Raw genomic sequence first — 15,788 nt, 5'->3', positions numbered from 1 at the left:
TAAATGAAATATTTTTGGGAATATGTTTATTTTCAAAAGGGCATCAATTTTCCCTTATTTGATAGAATGTGAATACACGCGTCGGAAAGTGACGGTTCAGCACCCTCATATATTTGTTTTTGAAATAACCTAAATTTTCCTTATTTATAGGCAATGAATGCTGGAATTTGGGCTCACGATCTGCAAACCCCAAATCTTCCTTAATTCTATCTTTCTTCTCTCTAGAACTCACTTCGTCATTCTCTTGCATTTCTTCAAATCTGCAAATATGGCTAAGGATATTGCGTTGTTTAATCATATCATGAAGATAAACTTCGACTCCATTTATGAATCTGGAAATATTAAGATGCAACAGATAATCTTATCTCTTGAGGATTTCGGCCTAAGACATTTTCTGGAAGGCCCTTCTATCTACTACCTTGAAGTTGTACGGGCATTCTTTGATTCCGTAAAAATGGTTGAATGATCTATCGTCGCCAAGGTTAACGGTGTGGAGTTCACTATTACCGAAGAAATATTTGCCGAGGTCTTGAAACTTCCAACCACGGGCCGAGGTTTCTCTAAAGCATTATCTCCCACTGCCTTATCTAATATATAGTCTTTGTTTTCCGATAGCGACGTTCCGGTGAGCGTTAGCGGGGAAAAGAAAGACCTAAAGTGTGAATATCGCGTTTATGTGATATTGCCGCTAAATCACTATAGGGAAGGAGTAGAAACTTCGACTGCATAACACAATCATAGTTCGATATGATGGGTGTCATCGTTAAGGGCAATAGCATCAATTGGGGTTAATTCTGTTTAACACCTTATGTGAAATGGTGTCTCCTATCACCAAACGAAGTCTCAGTTTCGCAATGCGGATAGGATGGATTCTCACACATCTAAATGTTCCTACTGGTCCAGGTACTCCATTAAACTCAATCAAAATCATAATGGCTGCTTTTAGTGGTCGCTATATTACCAGGATAAATAAAGCCAAGGAGTCTAACTCCGAGGCGTCTGCCCAACAATCAAGTGGAGAAAAGACTGTCAATGCGAAGACGGCACGAGAAAGGTCAGCGAGCACTTCGAAAGGTATCAATCCCTCCACCCGTGCCGCATCTTCAAATAGACTTAGATCAGCCGCTGAATCTACTTCTAGCACCACCAACGTTTCTAGAACAAAATCAGGAGAAACAAATGAAATCAGATCTTCACGAAAGAAGCTTCAATCCGAGGTAAAAATTCCTACTCCACCTCGTTTTAATGTTGTTCATGTTGTTCAAACTCAGAAGGAGGATTCGGCACTTCCTACCACTACGATTGAGCCTGTGGTTTTAGAGGTTCAATCGGTAGAAATTGATGTCGCAAACAAAGTGGTTTACCATGCTGAAACCAGTCGGTTAGATGAAGTCGATCGTGTAAATGTTATATCTAAAACCGATCGGTCCATTATGTCTGAAATCGATCGGTCAAACATGTTAAAAATCGGCCAGCTAGAGGAAGCTGCAACCGGTCAATTCAATGTTGATCAAGCTTCTCAAAAGGAGGATCCAAAAATAGTTATGGATACTTTAACTACTGATGATCAGACAATTATAACAGTTGTGCATAAAGAACTCATTCTGACTCTTACATTTCCACAGGGAATTTTGCACACTGTGCGTCCTCCAAATGAACATTCTCTAAACTGGAATCCTGTTGAAGCACTCTCCTCCCCTGCTGAAATGAGAACATCAGGGCAACTTGAAATCAAGGAACCAACTTCAGAACCTAAACAAGAAAAAGTCTTCGAGCCAAATATAGATCCAATCACAAGCAAGCCAAGGCTTGCCAGACAAAGGCATCGCACCGCCTCCTCCTGTGTCGCCCCTTGACATATCTCCAAAGGCTCAGGATATTATTAAGCTTATTCTCGAAGAAGCTGAGACCACTATCAATGCAAAAATTAATTTGTTCTATACATGGGCAAACATAAGGCTTGAAATGAGCTTTAATGAGGTGTTCCCTGGAGCCGCTAAGGGAAAGAAGTGGTCTGCACTTCTTACTTTAGAAAAGGTAGTATTCTCCATGACCAAGACCATATCAGTTACTGAAGCCCTACGAATGAGCGATTTTATGGAAGCATATGCGAGAGGGTGAGCGCTATCTCCAATCCTCAAAGGATGCACGAAAAATTTTAATCCTTTGAGTACCACTGCGAAGGTAGACAGGGAAGTTATTAAACATTTGGAGATCATTATGGATGAATATTTGTCCACCGCTTTAAAATATGTAGATGGCGGGGCAACGTCAAACTCGGAGGAGACCGATATCCCCTACCCTCGAACCGACTTAAATCACGATGACGGAGAGGAACCGCTGGACTTTGTTGAAGAAATTTCGTTTCCTCAAGGTCAGACTAAATCCATAAGAACAGATATGATGCTCGAAGAAGAAGAAGAGGTCCGACAAACAGAACAAGAGAAACCCCTTGATGTCGAAGATGATACGTTTCAGAACTATGAGGTGCGAGGACTGTGTGTCAAAGAGAAGTACGGTGGTCTGTCAAGACAGGAATGGGAGTGTATTGAAAAACGCTTGGAAATCAACTTTGATTTCGTAGAAAATTCTAGTCTTCTCAGTTCAAAATTTAAAAGCAATGAAAATGTGGATGGGCAAGATAAAGCCCACTCCAATCCACAATTTGTGGCTGACAAGGATCCTGCATTTCCTCATCAGGTTGAGAATCCCGAATCTACTAGTGTTGTAGTTCCTCATTCAGAACCAACTGGTATTGACGCCCCTCTGGTTATTGAAGCTCCACATGCAAAGAAGTCAACTCCTGCTCATTCTAAATCGGATACGTCTTCTAAATCTAAAGGGGTATCAGATCATAGTCATAAAAACAGGGATGAAAACGCTGAAGAATTGGCCCGCCCCGAAATGTCTCTTCAAGTTAGCTAACATCGCGTTCGACCTCTCTGAGCCATCCCAAACGCGGATGATATGACGTTATCCCAATACACCACTCAGGTTACGAGTTCTCGGTCTCAAACGGAAGTCCCACGTAGTGCTCGGTCAAATCAAAGATTATGACGAGGTGATGGGAGTACCAATGACGGCGTACTTGATCAACAAAGGAATTGTGAGACTAATGTCCTATGTTAACCAAGTCAGGGTTTCATAGCAAGATTCGTAAACGACATGACAAAACTGACATCAAAAGAGAGACGCTAAACTCCTCTATTTTAGTGGTGTTTCTCCTCTATATTTATGTTTTCACTATGAACATATTTTACTATTTTGATTGAATGTTTAAGTTCCTTTGACTAACTGCCTTCCACTGTTTCGGTGATTATCAACTATTGAAATAGTAAAAATGATCTTATACATATTGACTGGTTTTGATAGTTTTGGGTTAAAATAATCAAAAAGGGAGAAAATTCATAAGAGATAGACAACAGGCTTTGATAATTTATTTTAAACAATCAAAGAAGGAGAAATTGTTAAATTAAATTAGCTTAAGAAAATTAGCCAACAATTACAAAATTACAAGGTTTTGAATATTTAAATTAAATAATCAAAAAGGGAAAAATTGTTAAGTAAAAATATGTAATTAATTATTAGCATTAATTAACTATTAAAAAAAAATTTAACTAAGTTAATATTGTGAAGATTAAAGAAAACGGGAAGGAAAGTTGGTCGGTATTTTCTTAAGTCGGATCGGTCTTAACACCTTAGCATTTAAGAAGATCGGTTACTTTAATAATCGCTATTTTAAATATCAGTTTCATGAATAAGCGGAATCGGCTTTCAGATATATATCGGTAGTATGCAGAAAAGCGTAACTAGTATTTGTGCATGTCGGTTTTTTGAAGAAACGTAACCAGTATTTGTGCAAGACGGTTTTTTGAAGAAACGTAACCGATATTTGGCATGTCAGTTTCTAAATAAATGTAACTTGTATTTTTGCATATCGGTTTTATGAATAAACGTAACCGGTATTTTATGAATTCGGTTTTCTGCCAAAGTGTAACCGGTATTTTAAGAAGTTGGTTTTCTACCAAAGCGTAACCGGTATTTTACGAAATCGGTTTTTTTCCAAAACGTAACCGGTATTTTACGAAGTCAGTTTTCCGGCAAAGCGAAATCGGTAGTCTGCATATCAGCTTTTTATAAATCAGTTCTCCGTAGAAGCGTGTCCGGTATTATCCTTACCGCTTTTCAAAACTCAAACACATTTCTGGTAGCTGCAGATATCACCTTTATGCTACATCAGTATTTTATTTCTATTTTTGTGCAAGTCTGAGGAAGACTTCTTGGCAGCAGTTGTCTGCCAACACAGTTTAGACTGTCAAAAGCACCAAAAGATAAATTATTAATGTTGCACGTTCCTAGGAAATCATAATCCAATTAATGTCCTCTTGGCTTATTATGATCAAAGTACAGACAAGATCAAAGAATATCTCATCCAATGTACTACTCTAAACCTAAACTAATCAAGATCAAGAAAGATGTCCTATGAAGAAAATATATTCGTTGAAGAAGCAAAATATGTTCGTTGACATTTTCTTATTTAAGAGAACAAAGGACAATCGGTTGAACATTAGTTTTTGGCTTACCAGCTCTTGATCAAATTCTTGCCCCAACCTCAAGCAACCACAACCGATCAACCCTCTCAAGCTCTAAAAGCCTCATAAGTCTTCAAGTGTATTAAAGTCTCAAAAACTGTATTACAATACTATATATTCTGTGTGAGTTTGTTAGCATTGTAAGTTGACAGAATTTGTTTATGTTCAACAAAGAGTGTGTGCTAGGAGTTCGAAAGCAGGCAGTAACTAAGTCCTGGTTGTTCGACTGGGTTGTATACGAGTGATGTATTCAATCAAATCTTCTAGTGGATATCCTTCTCAACGTTTGAGAAGAATGGGTGACGTATGAGTTTTACTCCGAACATCCATAAACCTTGTATTGTGTTCTTTCTTCCTCTAAACTTCTAAACCGTTTAATTGTTGCTTCAAGTTGAAACAAACACTTCCGCACTTGAACTCGGTTCAAAAGTTTGTGACAACTTGTGAAGAATATAAACCGATAATCAACCTCTAACAGGGTTATTATCAACCGAAGAGTGTGTAAGCGTTCAACAATAGTCGGACCCTAATCCTTATTGACGATCCCGATCCTAACACCATCTACACTCACTTTGGATATTTTGTTCCATACGGCTTGTCATATTATCAATCACCACATACTCTTACTTTAAACATTATGTACAATTAACTCGTCAATTATCGACCACCGTCTACTCTCACTTAGGATATTTTGTTACATCTGACTCATCATTATCGACCACCTTCAACCATACTTTAAATATTATGCACTAACCAACTCGTCATATTGGTCACTTTCTACATTTTACACCAACCAACAATCTCATTCATCGCAATAACATATACCGCTTATTATGCAAAGTCTCAACAAGAGAAAATGAGGTTGTCGTTACAAATTCGCACCCATTTATACCACTACACTTTCTCCTTTTAAGTATGGACACTTTAACTGATAAATCATTTGTTAAATTCAATTTATAATTTTATATATATTTATATATATAATGTGTAAATATTAGTATTTAACCCCATTACTTAAAAATATATGAATTCAAGTATATAATTATAGATGTAAAATAATGTGTTATTTAAATTATAAAATATAGTTTATATCTTTAAAATATTCTATTAAAAATTAATAAAGAATTTTAAAATTATATAAACATAGTGTTCTTGCTTTAATTGAATTACTTTAAGCGGTGTTCATTTATAAATTTTAAATGGTTAAAATGTTAGAAAATAGTTAGCAATGTTATAAATTCATTCAAATTTATATTAAATTTCTCCCAGTCATTGTGATGCGAGAACATGTTATTTGAAAAAAAAAAAATATATATATATATATCAATTTTTGACTTTTTTTTTTCTTTTTCAAAAATTTATTTATTAGTATAACTAAGTTATAATTATAATTTTTTTATTTTTTATTATCAAATATTTTCATCATATAAACATGTTCATACAATTTAAAACTAAAACATAGGGATGGACAACAAAAACAAAAACAAATTGGAATGATATGATTGAACAAATTTCAATTAATAAAAACTCATTATCTAGTTTTGTCTAAACATTAATATCTTGAAATTTCAAATTAAAACTTAAAAACACCAGTTGCAAGATCAAATACTTTGAGTTGATTATCGCGACACCGTGCAACTATTTTACAGAAAACATATCTAACTGCTCACAAAACATAACATAAGCTTTTGACAATTAGCAAATCTCCTAATAGAAACTAAAGGGTAAAATATGACATTACACATTATGGCAAAATATGGCAAGTATATCTGGAGCATGATCCATATTATTATTTTTTTAACCAGTAAGTGTTTAACAAACATCCCAAACTAGAATTTTCCGAATCATAATCTCGATCACAACAAAAATGTGATACCAAAAAGGCGCCATCCCATGTATTACCACCATCCACATGGGTAGCATTAAGTCATTTCATCAACACATGTTTGCAAAATGATGAAGCCCAATTATCTGAGTAATGTTTTGTTTGCCTCAAAAGGAGTTAAAAAAAACTTATCTACTAGCTAGCATTCCTTTCTCATAATAAAAAACTAATCCAGAAAAGTTGGAAAATGTAGAAAGAAGAAACAAACTGTTTATAGAAGATACCGTCCAGACTGTGTGCTCTTTCATTGTTTCCACTTGGAAAAACCCTCCACAAGAGCCTCTCTCATCCAGGCATGTCTACAGTTCTTTATAGCATCTGGTAATGTTAGCCAAGTTCTATGTCGAGTACTCTTTTCGGGCCAGCAATCCAGTTCTTCCTTCACCAGCAAAGCGAATACCGACGCTCTACATAATCCTTCTGGGCTAAACTCGTCTCTTAGGGTTTTGCTCTTGAACTCGTATTTCCCTAAGAACCCCTGAAAGTAAAATGTATCCACAATTTGTTAGAAAATCACTGTGATTACCAAAAATTGTACAAATTTCTGCCTGTTCATATAACATTCGGTTCTTACTAATTATGCGAAAAAACATATAATCATTGTAAACATTCTTCATTTGGAAAAACTCTTTGTTTTTGTATCTGGATCCGAAACCTCTAAAAATTAACATTAATGCGCTTGACTTAGTTCACTTTTCACATTTGATCCCATCAGGATTCATATCCAAATGAGAAATCTAATGGGAAAAGTGTTCTCAAATTTTCAAACAAAACAGAAATTAAAATGTATCAACAATTTGTTACAAAAACACTGTGAATTACCAAAAATATTGTACATACTTTTGCCAGTTCATATAAGCATCCAGTTCTTACTAGCTTTGATGGAGGTTTATATGTAAAGAACATATAAACATGGTAACATTCTTCATTTGGAAACACTTTCTGTTTCTGTAAATGGATCTGAAATCACCAATAAATATATGAATTTGTGTCTAACTAAGTTCAGTTTTCAAATGTGATCCCATCTGGATACATATCCAGTAAGAAATCTGATAGAGTAAGTGTTTTCAAATGAAAAACAAAAAATCTGTAATAATTTTCCCTTGTTCATATATCCTTCTTTTTAACTGACTATATAAGTTCCTAATATTGTGGGTATTGAATGGAAAGAACATAGAAATGTGGCATTTGGAAATACTTTTTATTTTTGTATCTGTATCCGAATAAGAAGCCACCAACAAATTTATGAATGTGTCTGACTAAGTTCAGTTTCTAAATGTGATATCATCTAGATATAGATCCAAATGAGAAAGCTGACAAAAAAGTGCTTTCAAATGAGGCCATAGAAAACAAATCAGACCAACAGAATACACTTATATTTTAGATATCCAGACTCACCATTATGTCACCTCTAACTCCAGCTTCTTCTAAAGCTTCTCTTGCTGCAGCCTCTTCAACAGTTTCATCAGTCTCCCATCCTCCCTTAACATAATATTAAAGAATCTTCAGTTTAAATTAAGTTCAATCCGACCATTGTCGATTTTCTTAAGCCCATTCCTTTAAGTCATCCCACAATAACTCATTAGGCATCATTTAAAAGAAGAGTAATTGAACATGTTAAATTGCTTCTATGAATGATGCATGTTCATAACATTATTCGTTTACAAAAAGCATACCTTTGGAAATAAAAGCCCCGGTCCACTATTTGAGTTTATCATAAGCACTTCAACTGTCGGCTCTGTGTTGATGTCATCAATTTCTTCTCCAGAATCTCTATATTTATAAGGGATACACCTGCAGAAATATCCCCATGTTAAATCATACATCAAAATCAATTCATAGCTTTCGCGGACATCAAAGAGGATGGAATCAATAGATTGAAATAAGAAATGTTTGAGAAAATAGGGGATACTTGATTTCCCCTTTGTTTTTCAGTTCTCCTTGCTGAAACTTTGACGTTGCAATGGGTTGTTATTATTTTAAGACTGATGTGACATTAGCGATATTCAAAGTTTTAATGAAGTTATACATTTAAAAACAAAATATAAAAAACCATATATAAGTGCTGAACATAGTTTCATTGAAGAGTTTGAAGCAACACTTACAAAACATTGCATACATACCCTAATTTGGAAGTGGAGATACATTCAATTTGTATGTTAATGTTTTAATTTTAATTTGAGAACCATCTAAAGGTACCAACAAACTATGAAGATTTCAGCAACCATTCAATTAAAAATGCAAGTGGATTTCCTCTCTGTTTTGTCATTCATGATTCATGTAACCTTAACCTTATAAGAAGTTGTTCAGGTAGTGTTATCTTATCACCACATCCTTCATATCAACTTACAAATCAATAGGAATGCGCACAATGATACATAATACATTATCCAAACAGATACAAAATGAGACATGAAATTAGAGAACAATTATCAATTTATGAATGGGTGTGTTCTTTCTTGCATGGTAAGACATGTATGTATTTATTTGAGAGATGGATTAACAGAAGAATTGAAGGTTACCCAGCGAGGAGACGATAGCCAGCCTCGTAACGCTGCTGAAGCCGACCCGTCCGTGCGACCAAATCAGACATGATAAAAAGCTATATATACAACCTTATTGGAATCTGTATACAGGGATATGAGAAATCGTCATACAAATCACGAGGGAGGAGAGGAAGGACGTGTGTAAGCTTGTAATGTGGGCGTCACCTTCCGGGTTGGGAACATTCCTGGCATGGTAATTCGCCTGTGGCGCCAATGTAGGGTGGAAAGATGGATAGTCGGCGTGAAAGGTGTTGGGGGTTAAATCAGACGGAGGAGGGTGTGGTTGCAGTGAAAGAAATGCAGAAGGATTTGATTTGAACATGCATCTTTGCGGGTTGCTTTTGCTGGTTCTAGAGAGAGAAAGAGGGAAGAGAATGAAATCGACGAGTTAGAGAGAGAGAGAGGGGATAGCAACCCTAAATGGGGGTAGGGCGGCACAAATGGACCGGCTTCGGCGGGCGTTGGGCTACTGTCAAACTCACGTGTCGAATAGTCAAAGTTTACAGGTCAGCTTTAGTATTTTCTTTTTTTTTATTTAAAAAATGTTGATTCTCTTTATTTTTTAGAAGTTGAATTTATTTTTTTCATATATAATGATAAAATAAAAAAATAAAAAAAAATTTAATGAATTGAGATATAGTGAATGTTAGGTTTGAACTAATAAAAAAAATCCAAGAAGCCCTAAGTTTTGTTTGATATTTTTTGTTAGATGGGAAAATAAATTATTTAATTCTAATAATTATAGTACGTAACCTATTTGAAAATACTTTTTAGAATTTAACTAACGAAGAATTATTTCGGTTAATTGATGTCATGTATGCTTAAAATGCGTCACACATTCTCCTTCACTTTAACTATGTGATACATATTTGAGATTTACCTCTAGAGGGCTTCTGATAGGCTTGGACAGATTTGTGTAGCTCGTTTACTTTTGATAAGAAATTGTTTCAGTTGTCCGTCATTATTTGGTGAATTGCTTTGATTAAGAGAAATTAAGGGGTATTCAACAAAAAAAAAAATCCTTCGGTGAGATTTCTTTAAAGTTCTTTGATCACTACGTTGACGGAGATTCGGAGTGACAAACCGATTGTTTCAGCGGGATGCATCGTTGATCTCTTGGACGATCTTCAGAAGGGATAATGTGGACATTGGATGGAGAGTTAGTATTTGGTGTCATTTTTTTATGTCTTTATTTCTTTTAATTTATTGTCATGTATTACCAAGTTTTTTCCTTGTTGTCTTGTTTGTGTTGGTGCTCTTTCTTTTTGTCTTTTTTTTAGTTTGTCAATTTTGTCAATGCTTAAACAGTCCTATTTGAATTAATGAAATTTCTAAACAAAAATAAAAATTTATTATATATTTTATTTTTAAAGTAGCAATTTTCTTAAGAATCAAAAGAGCCTTCAAGTTTCTTAAGAATCAAAAGATTCTTGATGTTAATTGTACAAAATATTGCCCAAATCACTTTTAAAGAAAGTTTATATTTTCTCTCGAAATAAATTTTGAATTGAGAGTTGTAAATGACACTATAGAGTTGATAAATATTGTAACAATTTGTACTTGTAATATAAATTATATAATAATAATCAATAACAACAAGTACAATTTGATTCATAGATATGTCGTTGTAAAAATCTTCTATAATTGGATTTGAGTTGACAATTTGTGTTCATTTAATTTGATGAGAAGCAATTTCCAAACTTTACTCCAGCAATAAACGAGACTTAGTCCTATGTTATATAGGCTTAGGTTTTATTTTGAATAGATTGGACAATTTGGCATTCATATATTTTGTTGATATTTATTCATTCAAATCCAAATCTAAATTCAAACACGAGAAAAGATACCAATTCAACCTAAATCCAAATAGAATAAAATATTAAATTAAAATAAAAGACAATATTTTTCAATAAGAACCTACATTAATCATTCAACAAATTTATATCTAAAATTGAGAAATTTCAACAAATCAATAATGGTTGAAAGTATAAGATGTGACTTAATATATAACTCTTTAAAATAATTTATATGGATATTTTGTAAGGTAATATATATAGTCTTATCTATAATTTATAATAGTTTATTAGGATGGACACTAGGTGAAGTGAGTTAAGCAGACGTCAAGGTCAATCCCACATTTTCGCCCCCTAAAATAAAATAAAATTGGTTAGAGTTACCTCACAACCTTAATAATAATAATACTAAAAATTTTAATCAATTAGACTAAATTACTTTTATTAATTTAAATAAAAAATATTTTATGATATTATATGTTTCACTATACCATATAAAATTAAGGGAAAAAATAATTTCAACAAGGGCATCTAAGTATAGGTCTAATTTGGACATTAATGTGATAGTGAATTATCTATCTTTCAATCTTAAGATATTAAATATATAATAATAATATTTATTATTAGATTGTCGAGTTCTCGCACCACAATGCAAAATGCATTTTGTGAAAGTAAATGAGTGGGGTTGTTGTTTATAGGTTGACCCGCCCTCAAAACTTGAAACGGTTAATTTAAAAGTACAAGATTAAAAATGATAAATATAAATTTTGAACTTAGAACCTACCATTAATCCAACACACTAATTAATAGAGTTATTAACAAATAAATTTTGAACTTTGAATCTATCATTATAAGAATAACACACTAACCAACTAAGCTACTTAAAATTTATATTTTAAAGAGGAGTGATAAGGGAAGAGAATTCGAGAGAAGTAATGATGTGTCATCACATACTCACTAGAAAAAAGATAAAAGTTGAGGAGAGAGAGAAAAATTATTAAATTTTCAGCGAATCAGATTGCGGCACGTAATTCCCCTTCCTAAATTCTCTCCCCAATCATTTCTGTGTACTTAACATTTATATTTTAAATTCAACCAAATGTTTTTATAAACAAACATGAAACAATGATAAATCTTCGATATTTTTTTTATTTGTATAAGTTTTATTTTTTTATAATGTTAAGTATGATGTTTCTTTTTAATGTAAGTTGATTTTTAATGTAAGTTGAGTGGTTTATTTTAAATTGTTAATCACATCAATTGTATATTAATAAAAATAAATTATAAATATAAATTAACAAATATAAGTTGTTTAGTGGTTAAAGTGTTCATTGTCCATAATAAAGATTAATGTCGACTCCTATAAATTAAATTTGAAACAATTATAAAATTTCATATGAATGAGTGATGGTTGGGTACAAACTTTTGGAGTGAGGTTATGAGATAAGTATTGAAAGTTTGATTGGAGAACAAGAGATAATAATAGTTAATAGTCATATGGTTGAAGTACAAAATGCTTAGAGTGAGGTGTCGTGAGATTAAAATTAAAAGGTCGATTGAACTAAAAAAAATAATGATGATTAAATATATGAATGAGATTGTTGATTGACCGAAGTGATGATAAGAAGTCTTGGCTGCAAAATGCTTGAAATAAGGTCATTAGATTAGTAATGAGAGATCCATTGGGGTACAAGGGATATGCAATGGTTAAATATGTGAATGATAGATGACTGATTAGCCGAAAGAAGTCAGTAATGATGAAATGGATGGGTACATAATGCTCGAAGTGTCTCACGGTTAGATAATAAAATATCGATTAGGGAACAAAAGATGATATTGTGATTAATATGTGTATGAGATTATTGGTTTAACTAAAGTGAAGAGATGTCAATAATATGATGAGATAGTTAGAGTGTAAAATGATCGTAATAAAATCACAAGATTAATTCTGAGAGCTCGATTGGGGAACAAAGATAATCCCAATTGTTTCTAACTTCCTATTTTTGGAATGAATCAAACCATATTCCATAGAATTTTCATAAGGTTCCTTTTTCTTATTCTTAATCAAGTCCAAAATATCTTAGTTAATTTATGATTTATCTTTCGTCTGTTTTAAAAAATATATCCATTAATCTCGAGATGTATGGATTGGTGGTTAAATATGTAAATGAGGTGGTTGGTTGGCTAAAGTAATGGTAAAAAATTAGTAATGATGAGATGGTTGAGTACAAAATGCTCGAAGTGAAGTCACGAGACTAAGTAGTGAAATGTCGATTGAGGAACAAGAGATTATTGTTGGTTTAACCTAAGTGAGGTGAAGTGAATAATATAATGAGATGGTTGAGCATAAAATTAGAAATTTAAGGTTTTGAAAATTTAACTAGCAATCGATTTTGTATAAGAAGAATTATTTCGGTTAATCGATGCCATGTATGTTTAAAATGCGTCACACATTCTCCTTCACTGTAACTATGTGATACATATTTGAGATTTACTCTAGTGTTCTTTGAAGGTTGTTTGGATTATGTCAAAAATACTTCAGGGCTTCTAATAGGCTTGGACAGATTTGTGTAGCTTGTTTACTTTTGATAAGAAATTGTTTCAATTGCCGATCATTATTTGGTGAATTGTTTTGATTAAGAGAAATCAAGGAGCAGGCCAGGTCAGACCAGGCCCAAGGGTAAGCCCAGCAAGACTCTGGGCTAGGACAGACCCGTTCCCTGGGCAGCCTAATGATTTAAAAAAAAAATAGTCTGTAACTGTTTTATATCTTTCATTTCCTTAGCCTGTAACGAGTTTTTTTTAATCTTTTCTTTTTCTTTTTCATTTACATTTTCTCTCTCTATCATTTTAATACTATATCATTTATATATTTGCACGCATCAGCATAAATCTTTTTCTTTTATATTATTTTTTCATAATTTTCTAATTTAATATATTTCTTTTAAATTTTATAAACTCCTTATATTTTCTTATAAATTGAATAGAGTATATTTTATTTTTATTTTTAATTTCTGAATTAGTTTTCAATTTTATTAAAGAATTTTTTAATTTAAAATATACTTTAATATTTTATTATAGTTATATGATTTTGATTTTTAAAAAAATAAGTATTTAGGTTAAATATTACTGTGTTAGTAAAATAGTAGTTAATATGTTATTGTTAATAGATAATGTTAGTATAATAATATGGTAGTTTTGTAATTACTTAGCATCAATATAAGGAAATTAGGAATTTATTTTTAAAATACTTAATCTCCTTTACATTCAACCCTTATATTCAACATTGTTGTAATGACTATGGCCTATGTGTAGCTTTGAAAGATTTGTATTTGATAATTATCTTAATTGTGGATATATCTAATTCTTAAAATAATAAAGAAACTATGTTTAATTTTACAAAATTAATTATGTTAGCATGTTAGAGCAGTAAACTTGTTAAATAATGTTAGTTTATATTTATGTTAAATTTTGTGTTTGAAAATTAGGATTTAAGAACTATGTATTTATGTTAAATATAAATAATGTCATAACATAGACTAATTTCTCATTGTTGTCATTTACAAATTGAGTATGTTACCTCACTTTTGTAAAAAAACAAAACAAAACAATTATGTTAGCTTATTAGGCTAATACATTTATTAATTATTATGATAGTTATTAGATTGCAAGTTTAGAAATTAAAATTTAGGATTACGTTATATAAAAATAATTATATAACTCCTAACATTTTTGTTAAATTGTTATTTATTATCTGTTATAAAAAAAAATCAAAATAGAGTAAGGTTTTTTAAAACAAACTTCCGGATCTTATAATAGAAGAAATAAGCATAATGCAATGAAAAAGTTACTAGTGGGATCGATTTCTAAACTATTCAATGAAAAAAATAAAGTTTTATCATTCATGTTCGATTCTTAAAGTTGAAGACATAAATAATGGAAAAAATGATACGATTAGAGATGAAGAAACAAGTGATGAACAAAATCATGTCATTAGAGATTAACGTGATAATGAAAAAGATGATATTCTTCAAGAGATTTTCAACTACCGACAAATGATATAATCTTAGAGATTAAAGAGTTAACGAATAAAATGAGCATAAAAGTATAAATGAAGAAAATGAGAAAAAAGAAGAAGATAATGATGAAGAAAATGAGAAGGAAGAGGAGGGTGTTAAAGGTGATTATGAGGATGAATGTGTTATTAGATATGTGAAATCGGGACTGTGGAAAAGTATTAACGAGCAAAATGAGGATAAGATTGAGGTTCAATTAAGATCATAGAAGAAAATGATACATAGAGAAAGTGCTCGAGAGGGACAATTTTTTCATTTTATGACTTAAGTATATTATTTAAACTTACCAATTATTATTTATACAAGTTAAATAAAATGGTGGGTCTAGGGCAACCCAATATTATGGTCCGGCACTGTCAAGGAGTATTTAACAACAAAACTCATTCGGTGAGATTTCTTTAAAGTTCTTTGATCACCATCTTGACGGAGATTCGAAGTGACAAACCGATTGTTTCAACGGTATGCATCGTTGATCTCTTAGATGATCTTTAGAAGGGATAATGTGGACATTGGATGGAGAATTAGTATTTGGTGTCATTTTTTTATGTCTTTATTTCTTTTTATTATCATGTATTACATTATTAGGTTTCTTCCTTGTTGTCTTGTTTGTGTTGGTGCTCTGTCTTTTTGTCTTTTTTTTTTTCTTTGTCAATTTTGTCTTTGCTTAAACGATCCTATTTGAATTAATGAAATTTATAAACAAAATAAAAATTTATTATATATTTTATTTTTAAAGTAGCAATCTTTTTTAATAATCAAAAGAGTCTTCAAGTTTCTTAAGAATCAAAAGAGTCTTGATGTTAATTGTACAAAATATTGCCCAAATCACTCTTAAAGAAAGTTTATATTTTCTCTCGAAATAAATTTTGAATTGAGAGTTGTAAATGACACTATAG

The 15,788-nt window shown here is 32.0% G+C and overlaps 1 protein-coding gene across 1 annotated transcript; it reads right to left on the bottom strand.

Annotated features, from left to right (window-relative positions):
* Positions 1–6,349: 6,349 nt before the first annotated feature.
* Positions 6,350–9,474, bottom strand: LOC124945885 (nudix hydrolase 16, mitochondrial-like). The gene is made up of 4 exons (XM_047486406.1): positions 9,000–9,474; positions 8,154–8,271; positions 7,876–7,959; positions 6,350–6,955 (listed from the first exon to the last, which is right to left on the bottom strand). The coding sequence occupies exons 1-4, from the start codon at positions 9,068–9,070 to the stop codon at positions 6,722–6,724; spliced, it is 507 nt and encodes a 168-aa protein (XP_047342362.1). The 5' UTR covers positions 9,071–9,474; the 3' UTR covers positions 6,350–6,721.
* Between the last annotated feature and the right edge of the window lie 6,314 nt (positions 9,475–15,788).

Source organism: Impatiens glandulifera, chromosome 7 (assembly GCF_907164915.1).
Source record: "Impatiens glandulifera chromosome 7, dImpGla2.1, whole genome shotgun sequence".
Taxonomy (NCBI): domain Eukaryota; kingdom Viridiplantae; phylum Streptophyta; class Magnoliopsida; order Ericales; family Balsaminaceae; genus Impatiens; species Impatiens glandulifera.
This window is presented reverse-complemented; position numbering and strand designations above follow the sequence as displayed.